A 19941-nucleotide genomic window follows, 5' to 3' on the forward strand; every position below is an offset into this window, starting at 1 on the left:
GTTGATTTAGTGAAAATGATGCTGTGATCCTATCTGCTAATATTTGCAGCCTTACATCTACTTTTGCAGAAATCTGCTGTGATTTTCCAGCAGCTCAGTTCATATAATGATAAGTGAATCACACCAAGAGAGGAAGATAACAGAGCAAGAGAAACAGTGTGAATTCCTAGTCCCTTCAATGCCTGCCAATTCACTCCAACAAATACCCACCAACAGCGTTTTTCTAACATACAGTCTAGATCTGGCTTCCAACTGAAGTTTGAAAAATAATAATAATAAAAACACAGTTGGGAGACATTTGTAGAGTGGAAGTGGCAGACAGGGAAAAGATTTAGCACCTCCTATTCATACAAGTACCCAGTGCTGAGATTCAAATAATTTAATAACCAGTTCCGGTGGTGGGATTCAAATAACTTAACAACTGGTTGTTTACAAGCACCATGTTATCAACCAGTTCTGCCAAAGTGGTGGAAACCTGCTGAATCCCACCACTTCAAGTATCCCTTTTTTCCACCCTATTAGTGTTGTGAGAGAAACACAGGATGTGAGAAATCTCTATTTGTGTTTTAACATTTACCTCAGCTCTAAATCTAAATGATTATCTCTATCACAGGAATTGATGCCAAGTCTCTACCACAGGTCTAATCCCATGAGACAGTGTGTTGACATAACAAATAACAGAATCCATTCCAAAAACCACTGGTTAAGCACAGCAACTCAGCCCCATCACCAGAATTGGCAGACCTGTACCACTTCACACAAGGTGACTCAGAAAAAAAGACAGAAGGGGTCTGACGTGGGTTCAGGGTAACATCCCAAACCCTTTGCTTTGTAAAGGACTTCCAGGAAAACAAGAAGCAGTTCTATTTGTTTATGTTACATATCTGAAGGAATATCATTCCACACGTTACTCACAAAACTAAAATGTCATGAAGATTAAATTAAAAGGTACAGAATAAATTCAGGAAACATTTTTAACAAATTTTAGTGCTTCAGGAAGATAATACTTACAGCTGGAAGAACAAGTGTCCCAACCGAATCTGTATTTTGAAAGAGAAGAAAATTATCAGCTATAGCCATGCTAGCTTTAAAGCCACTAAAATTCCTCCACCCAGAAAACAGGAGAACACAAAGACTGGAAGAGCTTCTTCCATGAGAGTAAGCTACCTTACGCCATGGGATAGAAGAAAAAGTCTCACTTTTTAAACTATCCATTACAGTTTAAATACATGCAAATAAACTCTTAAAGATAAAAATGGCAACACATTACAACTACATGTAAAATTAATCTTTTTTTATTCATGCCAAAAGTAAATACAGAAACTGAAGAATACATCAATCACTTATACAAATATATTTGATACATCATTGAGAATAATTACTGGTAATCAACATAAAATAATATATAATAAACTATTCAACTTCCATAAGTGCATACTCAATGGTAATTATTAGAGAGAGAAAAAGAAATAAAAAAGAGAATATATTTTAAATTCCTTGCAATATAGAATATTTTTGTTGCATTTCTCTTCCAGGTATGTAATCCAATGTGGCCATTGATCAATAAAGTTGCTATTGTCTTCAAGATCCTCACAGCCTATTATTTTTGTGAGCTTAACTAGTTCCAACAGTTTCATTTGCCAATCCAAAATAGTAGGTATTTTCGTACCATTCCAATTTTTAGCTAAAACTAATCTGGCCACCTTGCCAGATATTGAAATAGGGTCTTATTATTATATAATTTTGCCTTTTTATAACATTATACATTTCCAAAACATATATTTCTGAAGTGCATTTCATTGAATTTTTTTAAATTGTATTTCTTCATGAATTTTTACTGATACCACCCAGGTTTTGTGAAGTTTGGTCCAGGGGGTCCAAAGCTATGGACTCCCAAAGGGGGTGCCCCCATCCCCCATTGTTTCCAATGGGAGCTAATAGAAGATGGGGTCTACACTTTTGAGGGTCCATAACTTTGGACCCCCTGAACAAAACTTCACCAAAGCTGGGTGGTATCATCAGGAGAGTCTCTTACTGATACGACCCAGGTTTTGTGAAATTTCGTCCAGGGGATCCAAAGGTATGGACTCCCAAAAAGGGTGCCCCATCCCCCATTGTTTCCAATGGGAGCTAATAGGAGATGGGGGCAGTGGCGAAGCTCCCAAGAGACAGGGGGTGCGCGACGCACTGGGCGCACAGATTTGGGTCATGTGGGGGGCTCAAAATCCCCCTGGCCCCTCCCCCTTCCCCCCCCCCTTACTTTAGAAAACCAAGCAGGCTGGAGAACAGACCTTCTGTTCTGGTGGGAACTACATTTCCCAGGGTCTCCTGGGAAATGTAGTTCCCACCAGAACAGGAAGGCCTGTTCTGCAGCCTGCTCAGTTTTTTAAAGTAAGTGTGTGGGGGGCGCTGGAGGGGGGGGCGCCGCAGGCTGGCCGGCGTGATTCCCTCCCACAGCGGCCCCCCTGCGGCGCCCCCCACACTTACTTTAGAAAACCGAGCAGGCTGCAGAACAGGCCTTCCTGTTCTGGTGGGAACTACATTTCCCAGGAGACCCTGGGAAATGTAGTTCCCATCAGAACAGGAAGGCCTGTTCTCCAGCCTGCTCAGTTTTCTAAAGTAAGTGGCAGTGGGAGTGGGGAGGGCGGTGCCGCGGGGGGGTCAGCGTGATTCCCCCCACAGCAGCCCCCCTGCAGCACCCCCTCACACTTATGGCAAGTCCATCCGGACCTTCAGGTCGGACCATGGCACTCTATCAACAGAGGAGACGACCATATCAACCCCAGACCCAAAGACCAAATCCAGACTGTGTCCGGCCTCATGAGTGGGGCCAGTTCTTACTAATGAGAGACCCAGTGTCACCATAGATGACACCAGGTCCACAGCTACTGAACATGAGGAGGCGTCGACATGGACGTTGAAGTCACCCAAGACAATAAGTCTGGGGAACAGCAACGCCCAGTCTGCAACCACCTCCAACAGCCGCAGCAGGCCATCCCCTGGTGCGCTAGGTGACTGGTACACCAAAAGGACGCCAACCTCTCTGAAGCCATCCACTCCAGGCCGACACACTCCATACTGGTGATCTCCGGGACTGGGGCAGCTCTAAAGGGGATAGAATCACGGATGAACATTGCTACACAACCACCCCGGCCCTGTGTTTGTGACCGGTGGAGATACGTGAAACCTGGGGATGTGGCCTCACACAAGGCGACAGTCTCGCCCTCACGCACCCAGGTTTCGGTGACACAAGCCAGGTCCATCTGCTGAGCTCCGAGAAAATATTGTACTTACAATAGGTGTTCTCAATATACTGCTGCCACAGGTTTATCTTCTGGTATATAATAGGGTTAATACAAGTTCTCACTATAATGCTGTAACAGGTTTATCTTCGAGTATGGAATAGAGTTAATACAAGTTGCATCACAAGATAGCTCTGTGAATAGGGAGCCTACTTTGTATAATGAGCATTGCATCTTACAAATCCTTGTTAATTAAATATCCATGGACAAAACCAGACATGAATGCATTTCTGACAGCCTTACTTAAAAAAAAACAGCTGCTGAGGAAAGGAGGCACAAATTCAAGTGGTAGCCACTTCTATCACCCACATCGTTCTATCACCCACTCAACAAACATAATTTTTCTCACTACGATACTGCCCCACCGTAGCAGCTATTTCTGTGTAGAAAACATTCAGCTATGCCATAGAAAAAAACACATATCGATTCCTCTGCAATATGTTTAGTTTGCCCCTTAATATTTTTTTTTACCAAAAACAGTCTACAAAAACTTTTCAAAAGCTGCTTTAGCACAGAAGTGTTTCTCTTCCTTGCCTCCCAAACTGGAGCACTGGGGGAAGGTCTTTAGACCTTCCTGACACCATTTTCACTCTGCTGTGTTTCTAAAATTGTGCACGAACTTCCATATATAGAAAAACTGCTTAATTTTATCATAGCTGCTACTTCTTTAATTTTGTTAGGAGACTTATTATTATATTTTAGCCAATGCTGTGATGATGCCCAGGCTTTTTCCTAAGTTCGAATATCCATTTTTTTATCTTACACATGGAAAACACCACAGGGTGGGGGTGGGACTCACCTACAATCCAGCCAAATTATTAGTAGCGGCTTGAAAAGAATAAAAAGAAGCTAACTATTTAAAGCAGTGGGTATACAGACTGCTACTAAGCAAATATCTGTGGCAAAATGTCAAATATTCTAATCCAAAGAGTCTACAGTCTGTCTTTGTTACATGGCTCTGAAAGACTCTGTGGGCATCTACTTGAACTTTTTGGACTCATATGAGGAACCATAATCAAAACATAAAAACAAATTCCAAACTTTCAAGCAGAAAAGATAAGCAATGTTAGGCCTTGATCTTACTGAAAACTTGGGAGCTTAAGAACTTCTTAAGCTTTCCAAGTCTGAGATTTTCAGTGCAATCCTAAGAAAAGGTATTCCAGTTTATACCCACCCGTTTCAATGGTGTAATTGTACACAGGATTGTACTGGCCCTTTCCACACAGCGGAAAGGGCGCTCCTCCACCAGCAGGAATTATGCTGGTGGAGGGGAGGGGGCCGTTCGCACATGGAGCCGCCTCTTCTGCGTTCCCCCCCCCCACTCACCTCGTCCTCCAGCGTCGGTCTGGAGGGCTGCAGGGACCCGCCCATGCTGCCCTCCGACCTCCAGGGGTTGGAGGGCAGCGTGGGCGGGTCTCAGCAGCCCTCCAGACCTACGCTGAAGGACGAGGTGAGTGGGGGGGGGGAACGCAGAAGAGGCGGCTCCATGGGAAGGCTCCGCTTTCCAAAAACCTCCCTTGGGAAGGGAGGTGGAAAGCGGCGCCTTCACGCCACTCGGGGCCGCACAGGACGGTGCTGCTGCATTGCAGCAGCGCTGCCTGCGCAAACTGCTACCCAGGGACCAGTGTTTTTCCGTCCCTGGGCCACTGTTTTTGGCCCCGTGCGGAAAGGGCCACTGTTTGTTTTTAAGCTTAAGAGCAATCTCACTGGATAAGCAGAAAATAATCATGTTCTCAAATGAATTTTCCTTTTTTAATTAAAAATGTTGTTACTACTTAAATGGATTTATACACAAAGAAAAAAATCACTGAGCATAAACTACATTAACAAGGAATATTAACACTAAAGGTAATTTTTTATTACCTTATATACTTTTTTGTGCTGAAAAAAGCCCCCCTCGACTTATACGCGAGTGAACGGGTGGCGAGTGGGTGGGGGGAACGGGTGGCGAGCGAAAAAAGGCTGGGAGCTGAGGGTGTTTTTCTGCACCTGCTCCCTGCTATGTGGACACAAAGGCAGCTCCCAGGTAAGCCTTGGGCTGTTGCTTCGCTGCACTACAGGTGGTCAGTAGCTTCATTCACAGTGAATATTCAGTGAATAGGTGTGAATATTAAATATTAAAGTTATATGTTACAGAATTTTTGTTCAGGCCAGGAAGCTCCACGAATGCTAGGGAGCCATACAGATTGGGAAATCCGCACCATTGAAGCCCATGGTGGAAGGAATCCCACACACACACAGATGCCCTGGGGTGTAGCCACTGCCAGCACCTTTCTCGGCCCCCACCCAGTGTTTTTGGAAAGCAGGTGGGACTTCTCTCCAGCTGAGCTTGCAGACCTGCAAAATAGACTTGCTTTGGGGCAGGGGCTGCCATCACCACACAAGCATCTTCACTGTGTAATGATAAGCAATCCGTGTTGAAGGAGAACCTGTAGGCACTTTTTAAAAGGGGAAATCTTGTTGAGCATCTTCCCTATGAAACTCTGAAGAGGTACTGTCTGTGAGAGTTATATATTCCACTTCAGAACTTTTAAAGTTATTGTTGATACCATACTGTTTTTCTTTGAAATAAATATTCAAAAACATTTTATTGGTATCTATATTGTTTTTGTTGACCCTCTTTTCCACTTACAGAGCTAGTTTACTGTTTTTCTTTGAAATAAATATTCAAAAACATTTAACCTGCTGATGCCTCAATTAATGTAATTTTATTGGTATCTATTTTTATTTTTGAAATTTACCGGTAGCACCCTAGACTTATACTCGAGTCAGTAAGTTTTCCCAGTTTTTTGTGGTAAAATTATGTGCTTCGACTTATATTTGGGTCGACTTATACCGGAGTATATATGGTATTTGGCATCAACAATGTAGATAAAATTGGATCATTATAGCTACTACTGATAATAGTCTCATTTTTCTCTATTGGATCTTATTTTAACAATCCCTGCCATTCAAAACTACTTTTCATCAATTTATTTTTTACTGCTTTATCCAAATAGTCTATCAAGGGTTTCTAATTGTCCAAAACTTAACTAAGTTAAGCTAAGGAGCAGCAGTGGCGTAGGAGGTTAAGAGCTCGTGTATCTAATCTGGAGGAACCAGGTTTGATTCTCCGCTCTGCCACCTGAGCTGTGGAGTCTTATCTGGGGAATTCAGATTAGCCTGTACGCTCCCACACACGTCAGCTGGGTGACCTTGGGCTAGTCACAGCTTCTCAGAGCTCTCTCAGCCCCACCTACCCCACGGGGTGTTTGTTGTGAGGGGGGAAGGGCAAGGAGATTGTAAGCCCTTTTGAGTCTCCTACAGGAGAGAAAGGGGGGATATCAATCCAAACTCTTCTTCTTCTCTTCTAAGTTCTTTTCTTTTAGTAACAAGGTTAATTTGGCCATCTCTTCCAAATCTATCTCACCTACAATTCTTCAATTGTACATACAGCTGGAGTTTACCATTTCTGCACATAAAGTATGCTTGCAGTTGTAAAGTTCCATGTTTTCTTTCTAGAGATCTACCCATAAAATGGAGTCATCCAGATAAATTTTCCCATGCCCTTACTGTTCTATTTAAGAATAAATCCTATTAAACATAATTAAATCTTCATTCAAAAGGATCTAAAGATACTCTTTATAAAGAATACAACATAACACCTTTTTATCCTGAAAGTGTTGATGTGCTGTAGAATTATATTTCACCATGTTACATTTGGAACAGTAATTATGTCATTTAAAGTAATAGTTCTTAAGTTCTACACAAAAAGCGCATCAGTTGGTTACATATTCTGTGTAGAAATGTTCTGAATTCTTATATGAGCCTCTTTTGCAGCAGAATCCAGCTTTAACAAACGTATACCTAAATTTAATGCTCATCAGGTCTGATTCACCAAAGGGAATTTCAAAGCCATTGCCTCAGACAAAGGAAATTTTCCAGCCTAGTTCTTTCCCTGATTCTCCATAGTTGTTAGTTACTACACACAGAGAGAGAGAGAGAGAGAGACAGAGACAGAGAGAGATTATTATTCAAGGACATGCTAGATTATCTCACACAATTCAGCTGTGAATCTGGTATGGGAGGGGAAACCTGCTCCTACCATGGAAAGTACCATGGATAGTGCCCTATGGCTGGTAAAGTTGGCCGGGAGCTTATGGTGAGTTTTTTTAATAACATACCTTTCTACCCCTCCTTGCTACCAGGAAGGTATTTGTAAAATTCTCTGGAAATTATTTATCAGAAAAAAGGATTGCACTGTATTAAAACTCCAGTAAGTACGATAGATGGTCAGTATTATGATTTTTGCACATTCTACTGAGACTGAACTATATGCCTTGATTTTAACATCCAGCTGAAGTACTTTTCTGGATGTCTTAAATTCAGAAGTTTTCAGCTTTTCCGAAATTAGACAGGGATTACAGCAATGTCTGAGTCACATCGCAGAGCAGGAGGATAAGCAAAACAATAGCATGTCTTAGCATTCATCAGTGTTTTCTTGGCTGCTTTATCAACATTAAGCAAGCAGGCCTCTGCTGCTGGCACAGAAAGTTTTCCCAGTGTTTATATGATCCCTGCTTGTCTGAGCATGTTAACCATTTTCATAGTCACTGTCTATTACCTCTTGGTTGTGATTTTTTTTCTTAACTCAGATTCAAAATTTCATCTTTCACCTAAATAAGCACCAATTAACTCCCAAGTCTTTGATGTTTCACAATTGTGGCAGGTCTGTTATATATACCTTAACTCCTGGTTGCATGCTTTACTCAGAGTATCTTTCTTACACTTTAGATTATAGTCTCCATATATTTATGGCACCTACTCTTCATGGCCTCAAAATAAAACTTCCTTTCCTTTCTTTAAGTGGAAGGTTTCTCCTTTGTATTTGTGCCATGATACAATAGAGATGTACCAAGTTACTGTAGAACGAGAACACCTGAACTTTTGTCAGCTTGCAAGAATAAAAATGTTGAAAATGAAAAAAAAAAACCCCACCCACAACTTATATAGTTGTGTGACACCTTAATTGTTCAGAAATGAGTTAACAAAAAGCAGAGTTGCATCCTTTTAAGCCCTTAGACTTCAATGGCATATACTTAGGATGCCACCGAAAGCCATTTCACCATTACATAACAACCCAGGTTTCCTAATAAGCATTCTCACAACAAAAAGTAAAAGTCAGTCCTAGCCCCCTGAAAAGTGCTCTTGAAATATACCCATGCTTCAATCACTTTTTTTGGAGTAACATTTTTACATGCTTACCTGTCTTAGGTGGATACCAAGCCCTTTGGGGATTGGGCGGTATAGAAATCCCATACATACATACATACATACATACATACATACATACATACATACATACATACATACATACATACATACATACATACATACATACAAGGCCCTAATTTGTTAGTCAGTCTAAAATGTAATGGACCAAAGTCTTCCCTTTATACCCAGGTACCACAATAAGCTGGCAGTAAGTGGGATGTGGATAAACATGCTCCAATGCCAGCCTCATGTGCACACTTTGCTCCTTCTTCCATTCCTCCTCTCCCCTCCCCTTCCTCACATGAAGACTGCTAGCTAGAAATTTACAAAGCTGCACCAAATCCAACAGAATTTAATGGGTGGTGAAGGGTATACCACTGATTAGGGACTGAATACAATGAAAGCTAGCATTGACTTAATACAATTCAAGCTAGCATAAGATGAGGTAAGTCAAATCACATGCCTGCACTTATCATGGGTAGCCACAGTTACGTGTTGTGGGTTTTCCTAGCTGTGTCGCTATAGATTGGTAGTTTTTGCTCTTAATGTTTCGCCCATATCTATGGCTGGTATCTTCAGAGGCATGTCACTGAGAAAAATATCTTACCATGATATGTCTCTCAAAATGCCAGTCACAGATCTGGGCAAAACATTAGGAGCGAAAATTACCAGACCACAGCCATGCAGCTTGGAAAATTTACAACAACCAGTTGATTCAAGCTGTGAAAGCTTTGACAATGCATTAATTAGAGTTAGTTTCCAATTGGGATACTCTGTAGGAGACGGGAGGGGAAAAACAGGAGGAGCAAGGTTCTAACAAGTTGGGCTCTCACCCTCTTTAATGTCTGAATTCTGCCATAGATTGATTTATTTATTCAGGCTATTTCTTTGTCGCCTCTCAAAAGTCCTGCTGGAGGCAGCTTACAATTAAAATCACTACAATACTAAAAACAAGTCATTGGACATAAATGATGTAAGAACTAGTTATAGACCATTAAAAATCATAGACCATTAAAAAGATAAGATAAAAACCACTAATTAAAGGCCGTGGTATAGAGATATGTTTTTACCGAGTCAAAGATAGTGAGTTCCAATCTACCCTGGGACTCTGAAATAAATCCCTTTCTGAAAGTTTGACAAAAACTGAGCTTTGACTCTCAAACATACAGTAGAATATACCAATAAAAGCAACAGGCTTTATCGAAAAGATTTTTAAAAAGGTTCAGGCTTAAGTAGAAAGCAAAGGACAAGCAGATGCAATAAAATAATGGGCAATCCTATCCACAAGCAGGGAGCCTGGCTGTGGTGCCTTGGCTGTGCTCAGTCACAACCCCAAAGAGACAGCACAGGGAAGTCAAAAATTCTCCCTGCCACCAAAAAGCCTCTATGTAGCTGAACAGACTTACGTGACTCAAAAGGGTTGCATGAGTCCGAATTGGCTGGCACAGGCATAAACCGGTTAATGGCCAGGAGGAAGCCAACTAATTTTAGCTCCAACCCAGCCATGCCCCTGGACCACCCCCACAGTGTTGGTGAAACTGGCTGGGGTGCTGGGACACTGGTGTAGAGTCCCGCACTGCAGGAAACCAGTGGCATCTACACTCTGGCATTTCACTTGTCTACCAGATGCCTTGGGCAGGGTGTTTCCTCCATTGGAAGCCCACACCACTTCCACTATCAGATTCAGACCCCCACCCCCACCCCTGATGGGGCTCAAAATCCTGCTTCTGAACATACATTTACACATGTGAAGGCAAGAAGGTCACAACATCTTCAAATTAGCATAAGTAACAAAGCAGCAAATAGGAGATGCAACAAGACAGTTCCATTATTGGTCCTGATGATATTATTTGGCCATGCTTGGAAAAACGTGCCAGATTAGATGGGGGGGCATCAATCACATCTGACTTATAGGCGATGTCAAAGGGTTTTCAAGGCAAGAGACATTCAGAGATGGTTTGCCACTGCTTGCCTCCATGTCACAATCCTAGTATTCATTGGAGCTCTTATTAGCTTCTGAGATCTGATGAGATCAGCAAATCTAATGCAGCAAATCTGTTTTTCTCCTCCCAGAGAAGAAATATGGGCATTTACCTCTTGTCCCATAGGTGGAAAAGTAGCTAGGGGGAAAATGGCCACAAAGAAAAACATTAAGAGGCTTTTTTTCACCTCTCCCCCACACCTCCGCCCACTGAACTTGTCCTTTTAGGAATGAAAGCAAATGGTACAAATACCTTAATGAAATAAACACATGCTTAAACAAATAAACACGTTCAAGATGTAATTTCAAGGGCGAGGAAAAAAACACATGCATCTGCAAGCCATGTCAAATTTGGACCTCAGGGAATCTTCTTATAGTCATCTGGCTCTACTTCTTAAAGGAAAGAAGGAATCCAAGTTTGGTTTTTTGGGAAGTTTTTTTTAATTTACAGTCTGAGATTTTTATTTTTGATAATGAATCAGAATGTGAAGTAGGAGTGAGAGTACAGGATGACTCTTCATTCATTCGGAACTGTGAGATTTTTTTTTCTCTTTGTAAGTCCATACAGTGAATTCTCCTTTACAGAATGTTGCTAGAACCAATTAATATTTTCCATTTATTTGTTGCTTCAGAGTATTCAAAAGGTTTCCCATATATTAGCTCAATAACACTGAAATTAGTTTATTGCAGGTGGGAGTGGATGCTGAAGGCTATGTAAATGGCTTCATAAAGCTTTGTCATTGCTGAGACAAGACTTGTGGTTGCTTGGAAGTGGACTACAAACAGCCTTACTGCAGAAAAGAAGGCACAATCTAATTTATGTTGTACAAAATGGGGTTTTTCCAGGGCAAATACACTGTCCCTTTCTTTCTATTCTGTGCTTGCCCAAAAAGCAAATTACAACCTCTCACATACAAAGCCTGCATTATGCCTGCTCAAACCTTCTTTCAAACCAACTTGCAGCACAAACCTGTGGCTGCCGACCCAAGAGTAAATTCCAGATATACCTGAGACTTCATTCCTAACAGTGCACAGGATTCATGTTTTATCCTCCTCCTGCATAACCTCCTTCATATTATGGACATTTCCAAATGGCATACACCCACCACTCTTCCTTGATTCCGAATGCAGAAAGATAGCATTAGAAAGGGTTATTATGGATACTGCTTTTCAGGATTATTCTACACCACAGGATCGCTGTATAATAAATACATAGATGTGTTATTAATTTCTTGCCTACCATCTACACATTTTCCTGCAGAGTTGTGTTTGTGTTGTCCAGGTTTCACATTTCACAACGCATAACTCCTGTTTAGAAATTACATCCTTAGTAGTGTGACCAGATACATACAACCGCCATTTCGTCTGCAAGGGAAAAAGTTTGGATTTTCTGCCTCAGTACACCTTTTCCACATGAATTCAGAGTCTGGTACTACATGTTCTGAAGCTGGAATATATGCATGTTTTCCCTTTCAGATTGTGATCATGCATATTAGGAAGATCATGTATGTTGTTCCATATGTATCATCAAAATCGCAGATATACAAATAACAACATTTTAATCTTCCCACATATGGTATATAACTGCAGTATGGAATGTAATTATATGAGAGGTATTTAGTGGATATTGCCTATGTTTTCTTAATAGTTGTTAACATAATGTACCCTCTTTCTATCTGATGGTCACATGCTTTTTCATAATGTTATGGCTTGGTCTCTATTGCTATACCATCTAACCTTTAAAAATCACATTTCCATGTTTAACACTTCATGAACCTTTTCTTTATTTTACTAGTTCTTTTGATGTCACGCATTCCACCATCCAAGCCAGAGTACACGTATAAACCTCCATACAGCTCTAAAAAGATGCATATCTACAAGAAAAACTATTTAAAATAGTAAACACCATAAAAGTGTAATTTCCTCTTCCAGAAAAGTCAGACAACCCTTTTGTTTAGAGGGGTTCCTTCCACTTTTTTTTGCCACCCTTCTCCTGCACTGATATACACATTTATCTAGATGTCTTTAACAGAAGAAAAACACAACTGTCTCCATACAGAATAACTGTTAACATAAATGAAGAAGAATTTGGATTAATACCCTGCCTTTCTCTCCTATAAGGAGTCTCAAAGTGGCTTCCAAACTCCTTCCCTTCTTCTCCCCACAACAGACACCTTGTGAGATAGGTGGAGCTGAGAGAGTTCTGAGAAAACTGTGACTAGCCCAAGAAAACTTAGCAGGCTTCATGTGAAGGAGTGGGGAAACAAATCCAGCTCACCAGATGAGAGTTCACCATTTCTAACCACTACACCATGCTGGCAATCCTATAGACTATTATTTATTGATGATAAATCACAGCACCAGAATCAACGGGGGCCGTAATTGCGGCAGGGGAAGGTTGCTTGCAAATCCCCAGCAGCAAGGCAAGCACGCACAGGCGAGTTGCAGGCAGAACCCCCGGTCTCGCATGATTGAAGCGGCGGGATGTGAAACGCGACTTGAAGAAGGTCCCTCAACCCCCTCCCCTTAAAAAAAAAGCGCAGCACATACAGTCTGACCCTCCTTGTTTGGTCGAGACAAAATCGGCCATCCCTCCCTCTGTTTCAAGGGTTTTGGGAATTGCTATTTATTTGTTATATTATTGTCGCAGCCCTGGCGGGTGTGGGCAGGGGATCACATCTTTGGAGAGGCCGAGCCTGCGAGCCGGACCTCTCCGCGGTTAGGGGCCTCATTAAGAGGCTTGGGGTTGGGCGGGCTCATGGCGCAGGCCGCGGTGCCTTGCAATCGAGCCCGACACTCCAGCAGGAAGGGGTATCACGAAGGGGCTTGCACCCTGGTGGCATCCTTAACTTCCTGTCCTATCCCCCACTGGGCAGGGACGGTCTGGGTCTCAGCAAGGGTGCTGTCCCAATGCTTGATATGCCCTCTTGCCTCCCCCAGCTTCCAGCAGTTGAATAAAATGGGCTGCGGCCCAATTCCATTCCAGCCACGGAGTTATGTTGTTATTGGGTGTAGTTAATATGATTTGCAACTGAGAAGCTCTGAACATCTGCCCACAAATAGAATAGTATAGCGAATAATATGCTGAACTTAGGTTTGGCCCATTCTGCACAGTAAACGTATAACAGTCGTGATTGCAGTCGTAACAAAGGAACCTGCTTTCCTGTTTTCACGTTCACATGCATTCTGTGTAGGCAGCAATTGGAGCCCATGGAAACAATTCAGGTTACTGTCATGCCTTTGCATGAACATGCTTCTCTTTTTTTTTTAATTACTTGCCACACATACGTAGCTACACAGGCCTGCACAAATGAACCGCCACAGCCATACTGATGTCCCACAATATGACCAGCTGCACCAGCGTAGCTACGTAGATGCAAGCCACCAAAAAAAAAATTAAAAGGAAAAGGGGCCTCCCTGCAATGGCCAGGCAATGGCAGGTAGCTTCTCCCTCACCATGGAGGAGGGGGTGGAAGGGAGACAAATACAGTGCCTCCTGCCTGGCCATTCACTCGGGAGCAGCTCCAACCCTGAATTTTTCAAAGAAATTGCTTGTTTGGCAATGTAAAAAAAAAAAACCGGTTGGGAGAAATAAAACAGGGCAGACTTGTTTTGGATCTGTGCAAAGTCCCTCCCAAAAAACAGGTGATATAGTGTCCTACACCCATGTTTCTTGGCATGGGCTTTGAGACCTTAGTTCGAATCATTGTTTGCTAGCGGTTGTAAGCTGGACAAGTCACTCTGTCTCAGAATTGTCATAAGGGCAAAATGGGATGACTTTAGCTAGGGTTATCTGAGCTTCCTGCAGAAACAGTAAAACATAAACATGAAAAATAAATATCATGCCATTGTGCTTGAGAAATAAGAAAGGCAACTAAAATATATGGAGTATAATATTTCAGAATATTATTGTTGGCAGTTTTTAAAGACAGTTTATTATTATTTGCAGATGTTTGATTTGTAGTTAATGTGACCAATGTGCAGTAGGTTTTACATTTATTCCAACCTTTAAAAGAAGACGAATTTTAACAGAGCTATATAACTTGTAAAATGATAAATAAGAATAGCTTTATATAATTCAGAATGTGACAAAAGTTGACTCATCTTTTTTTATATATACATATATGTAACCTTTGCCTTTTTTAATCCATAAAGGCTTTTTCCTCTACATTTTGTTACATCTATTTTTACGTTGTGTTACTTTTAAAATATAACATTAATTTTTAAAAATATATTTTGTGTTGCTAAGGCAGACCTTAAGAGCCTAAGGCAGAAGCATTCTGGTCCTATCCCCAGAATTCCAATTTCAGAAAGGAAAAATACAGGCACTTGCAGTCCTGAAAAGCATAACTCAGATTCTGGACCACCACCTCAAATAAACACAGAGGTCAGTTGGCTTTTCTAGAGCAATTCTTCTAACCCAGTTCTTGCCAGGGCTACAAATGTTCTTCCAGTCACATGCCTCTCCTATCCCAAGTATAAATTGTGGGAAAGTGATGTCATCAAGAAATAAATTTAAAGACATAGCCTGGTAGAGAGCAAATGATGAACAGTGCCAATAAAGGAGCAGGGAGAGCAGGCACCTTATTTTCCATAAGTTAATCACAAGCTATGCATGTAAATAACTAATAAACCAGGAAATAATTTCAGTCTTAAATAATATGCCGTTAATCACATTGCTCTTTTCTCCATTTGCAGTTTGTATACAGAGTGGGATATACCTATTTTCGAACTTTCAAAATTCAGTATCAATTAAAAAACAAATAACAAATAAGAACAAATAAAAAACAAATAAGAATCCTCAGGCATATTCAAGCCTACCAAATTTATTGCAGAATTTTTTGTTATTCTTTAAGTTTACATTCTTTGATTTATTATGAGCCTTTAAGGTGCCCCGGGACTCTTATTTTGTTTTCGATGCAATCAACTACACATTTCTATCCCATGAAATTAATGACAACGTTATAATTTCATCTTTAAAAACAGAGCCTAATTACTAAAGGAAGGACAATGCAATCATCTCACCTCTTTGAAACACAGCTTCTCCCCGTAGTACAGTGTTGCCGTCAATGGTCACCTCTGCTTTTACTGTAACCTCTGGTGGGCTGTTCTTCAGCAGAGCTACTCCAATACTCATACTAGTTCCAGGTCTGAAGGTCAAAGGAGCTGTCAACAAGTATCTAGGCCTAAAAAACAAAAAGAATCTAAATCAAAGGTATGGATCACCATGTGATTACTGAAGCTGTTGCCTTACAAAAGAAAGAACAGAATTAATAAGTGTTTTCTGTGTTCACTAATCTGAGGCTAAACTCACACCTGGATGCAGCCAAATTATTTGGTGAGGGGATTGTTGGCTATATAACTCTAGGTCTAGCAAGTATCTAAGGAGATCAAGGGAGTGCTAACGACATGGCACCAAGTCTGGAAACTTAAAAATTTGTCCATCTAATTAGTAAACTCCAGAAGGAACAAATCCGTTCACAAGGCCCCTGTCCTGAAATATGCAAAACTATAGCTTTGGGACCTACCATAGGGAATCCAGCATCTCTCACCACCACCACCCTCTTTCTGTAATCACAAGCACTAAAGTGGATTAGCCCACTGAAGAGCTCGGCCACCCAAACTCTTGAGATTAGCAAGATGTCTCACGAATTAGCTGAGCTGCGTTTAATAAGTGCCCTGTACTCGAAAGCACAGAACTCTCTGCACTCTTTGGACCGGATCGTGCATCCCAAATAAATCCGCTTTGCAGAGATGTCGCAGCGAAATCGGGCCTTCTGTTGACTGGCAACGAGCTGGGGACGAAGCCAACACTCAGCCCTGCTTTTCTCACGTTCCCTTCTCCCACCCATTCTCTTTCAATCCATACCCGGCGGCGGCGACCCATGAAATTGTCAAAAGGCACAAGACGAGATGGGTGGAGGAGCTCTGCTGAGAGCCCCTCCGAGCGGCATGAGCAGAGCTTGGCCACAACGGCATCCTGAGACTGGAGCTTGCAATCCGCTTTGCAGAGATGTCGCTTCGTGCCTTTCTTTCCACAGCCTTAGCTCAGAAGCAGGGAGCAGGGCGTCAGTAGGGGCAGGGAAATACGCCCCTTATGGCGAGGGAGCGGCAGCTTCTTCCCAAAAGAAAAAGCTCCACCCCGCGATTCCTATATTGCACCGTGTGTGTGTGTGTGTGTGTGTGTGTGTGTGTGGAGGAGGAAGGGGGGGGGTCTTCTACACTCTGCTGCGCTACTCGCGGGGTGAGGGTATCTCCACTCACATAACCTCCCCCCTTCCGACCTATTGCAAGAAGTACGCTGTTACCGATCCTCCCGCGCAGCTCAGAACTATCTACCCTTCCGCAGAAACCTATATTTTGGGCAAAAAGGGCAAGGAGTTTTTGCTCTCGTAAACAAATTTCCATGGTGTCTCTGAGTCAGAGATGGAGCAAAATAGCCTCCAGCAAAACCGAAGGGTGTTGCCTCTTGGCTGGCTTGCCACATAAGTGAGAGGCATCGAAGTACAAAATGTGCCAGAAGGGCATAGAAGAAGATGATGTTATAAAGTCACCACCAAACTACACAAATTGTGCTACCTTCTGTCTGACTCGCACATAGACAATGCAGCATTATAGCCTATTCTGCTGCCCCCAAGTGACCCATAATAAAGCTCCACAGGTCACATTTATATGGTAACAAAAATACTTAACTACATGAGTTTCCCACATCACAGTGATTTCATAGACCAAGTATTTGGGCCATTGAATCATACAAATTGTTGGGATAGGGTAAAAGCCGGAAGCAGCAGGAACGGCCCGGAACCCGCATTAAACAAGTTAGAGGACCACAAAAAACTGTGGCATGCATTAGATCAGTAGTTCCCAAACTTATTTGGCCTACCACCCCCTTTCCAGAAAAAAATATTACTTAGCGCCCCCTGGAAATTAATTTTTTAAAAATTTTAATAGCAATTAAACAGAAAGATATATCTATTAATGTTTCTACCTGTGGCCATCACCGCCCCCCTGGATCGCTGCAGCACCCACCAGGGGGCGGGGGCGCCCACTTTGGGAATCACTGCATTAGATGCACTCCCGGATTACAATCTAGATTCTAGAATGAAAAATGCAGAGGCAAAATGCCTCCAGAACAGCAAAAAAAAAAAGCCCCTAGCTGTTTTCTGGCTATTAAGGCATTTTGGCCCGGAACGGGGTAAGAGACACAGGTTGTCTCTGTGATTTTTGTTCTAGATTGTAGTTCTGGAGTGCCTCTAATGCATGCCACTGTCTGTTGTAGTCCTCTAATTTCTTTAGTGCCCGTTCTGGCCCATTCCAGGCCATTTTCTGGCTCCAAAGGCATTTTGATTTTGGCCCGAAACGGGGTAAGAGAGGTAGGTTGGTTCTGTGTTTTTTGTTCTAGGTTGTAGTTCTGGAGTGCCTCTGATGCATGCCACTGTTTGTTGTAGCCCTGTAGTTTGTTTAATATCTGTTCCGGGCCATTCCGGGCCATTTTCTTGCTCCAAAGGCATTTTGGCCCAGAACAGAGTAAGACAGACAGGTTGTCTCTGAGTATTTGGTCTAGATTGTAGTTCTGGAGTGCCTCTAATGCATGTCACTTTTTGTTGTGGTCCTCTAATTCGTTTAATGCTTGTTCCAGCCTGTTCCAAACCGTTTTGAGCCATTTTCTGGCTCCGAAGGTATTTTGGCCCGGAACGGGGTAAGAGAGACAGGTTAGCTCCGTGCTTTTTGTTCTAGGTTGTAGTTCTGGAGTGCCTCTAATGCATGCCAGTTTTTTTTTTTTTTTTGGTCCTCTAACTCGTTTAATGCCAATTCTGAGCTGTTCTGGGATTTTTTGCTGTTTTGGAGGCATTTTTTGACTGGAAAGGGTTAATAAATGTGTGTTTTCTCTGCATTTTTTTGTTCTAGATTGTAGTTTTGGAGTGCATGTAATGCATGTCACAGTTTTTTGTGGTCCTCTGTTTAATGCCCATTGTGGGCTGTTCTAGCTTTTACTCCATCCCCAAATTGCCTCTTAAAATGTAATAGGAACTATGCTGGATCAGTCCAACAATCTTAACCTAGCATCATAGGTCTCAAAGAGGTTCAGGGAAGTCTCATTAGCAAGAGGAATTCACAACTCATATCTGACAAAGGGAACTTTGAAAGCATGTGAATCTCTAAGGTGGGCCCCCCAGTATGGTGCCTGAGGGTGCCATGGTGCCCACTGACACCTTTACTGCTACCGGCCAGGTGTTTTCAGAAAATGGTCAGGGCCAGGGCAAGCTTTTGTCTAGCAAAGTTTCTGATTGGCTTTTGGAGCTTTGATTGGCTGTGAAGATTTTTGAAAGCATTGCTTTGGTATCAGTTGCTCCCACAGCACAAGGTTCTTCATTGTGGGACAGTGGGACTGAAGGTAAGCTGCAGCAACCATGATTTTATTAACTAATTTATGAATACATTTATATTGCTCTTGGTTCAAGGCAGTGACTGCTTCTGCTTCCTGAGGCAGCCATTTTGTCTAAGCACTGTAAACAGAGAATCCTGGATGTAGCAAGCAATGATGTTTGCAGGTTAGCCTGTTACTGGGGACACATCCATGTATAATGAATATTGTTCCTGTAATGATTATGGCAAGCTATGGAATAAATACGCTGAAGAAATGGTGTGACAAAAACAAAAACTGACTGGGAGCTCATTCCATTTTCTACTCTCAGGATTTTGGCACCAGCATCATTCATAATAACAGCTGTTACCATGTGGATTACTGAAGAGACTTTCTGTTTTAGGGATTATTCTCTGATTCTACAGAGAACTTCATGTGTCTAGTATTGATTCAATTTGCTATGTATTGCATGTCACATATTAAAATTCATTATTCACTTATGTGCTTGTATCAAAAATATTAGAGCCTATAGCAACCTGGGTATAGCGACTGTGGACAGTCTTTGTCCTTTGTCTCTTACAACATAGGTAAAACATATAAAATACATTTAAAGTGTAAAAACCAACTTTTAAAATCACAATGCAAGACTGCTAATGAATTTAAACAAATGTAGTCGCAAATAAGACTGTTTTCAACTGCCTACTAAAGATCAAAAGTGAGAAGGTCAGATATAACTCCCTGGGCAGATTGTTCCATACCTATGGGGCTGCAACTAAAAGGGCCCTCCCTTGTGTACCTTCCATATAAGCTTATTTGATTGATGGATCAGTCAGAAGAGCCACTCTCTTAAATCCCAGGCATATGGGGAAAAAAGTCCTTCAGATACCCTTCTTCCAAGCTTTAAAGTTCAAAACCAACACCTTGAATTGGGCTCAGGAGTGGATCAGGATATCAGGGTCACATAGCTTCAGCCTCTGAACACTCTTCAAGGGTAGTCCCAAGTACAGCACACTATAATATTTCAGTCTAGATATAACTAA

The 19941-nt window shown here is 41.9% G+C and overlaps 1 protein-coding gene across 1 annotated transcript in view; it reads right to left on the minus strand.

Annotated features, from left to right (window-relative positions):
• The window catches only part of CD109 (CD109 molecule), a 97904-nt gene extending 81287 nt beyond the window's left edge, over positions 1-16617 (minus strand). Inside the window, exons 1-3 of the mRNA XM_048495810.1 lie at positions 16406-16617; positions 15562-15722; positions 1012-1040 (exon numbers count right to left, since the gene is read on the minus strand). Coding sequence (XP_048351767.1) covers positions 1012-1040; positions 15562-15722; positions 16406-16515 — 300 coding nt within the window. The 5' untranslated portion in view covers positions 16516-16617. The remainder of the gene's footprint in view (positions 1-1011; positions 1041-15561; positions 15723-16405) is intronic.
• Between the last annotated feature and the right edge of the window lie 3324 nt (positions 16618-19941).

Source organism: Sphaerodactylus townsendi, linkage group LG01, assembly GCF_021028975.2.
Source record: "Sphaerodactylus townsendi isolate TG3544 linkage group LG01, MPM_Stown_v2.3, whole genome shotgun sequence".
Classification (NCBI taxonomy): Eukaryota; Metazoa; Chordata; class Lepidosauria; order Squamata; family Sphaerodactylidae; genus Sphaerodactylus; species Sphaerodactylus townsendi.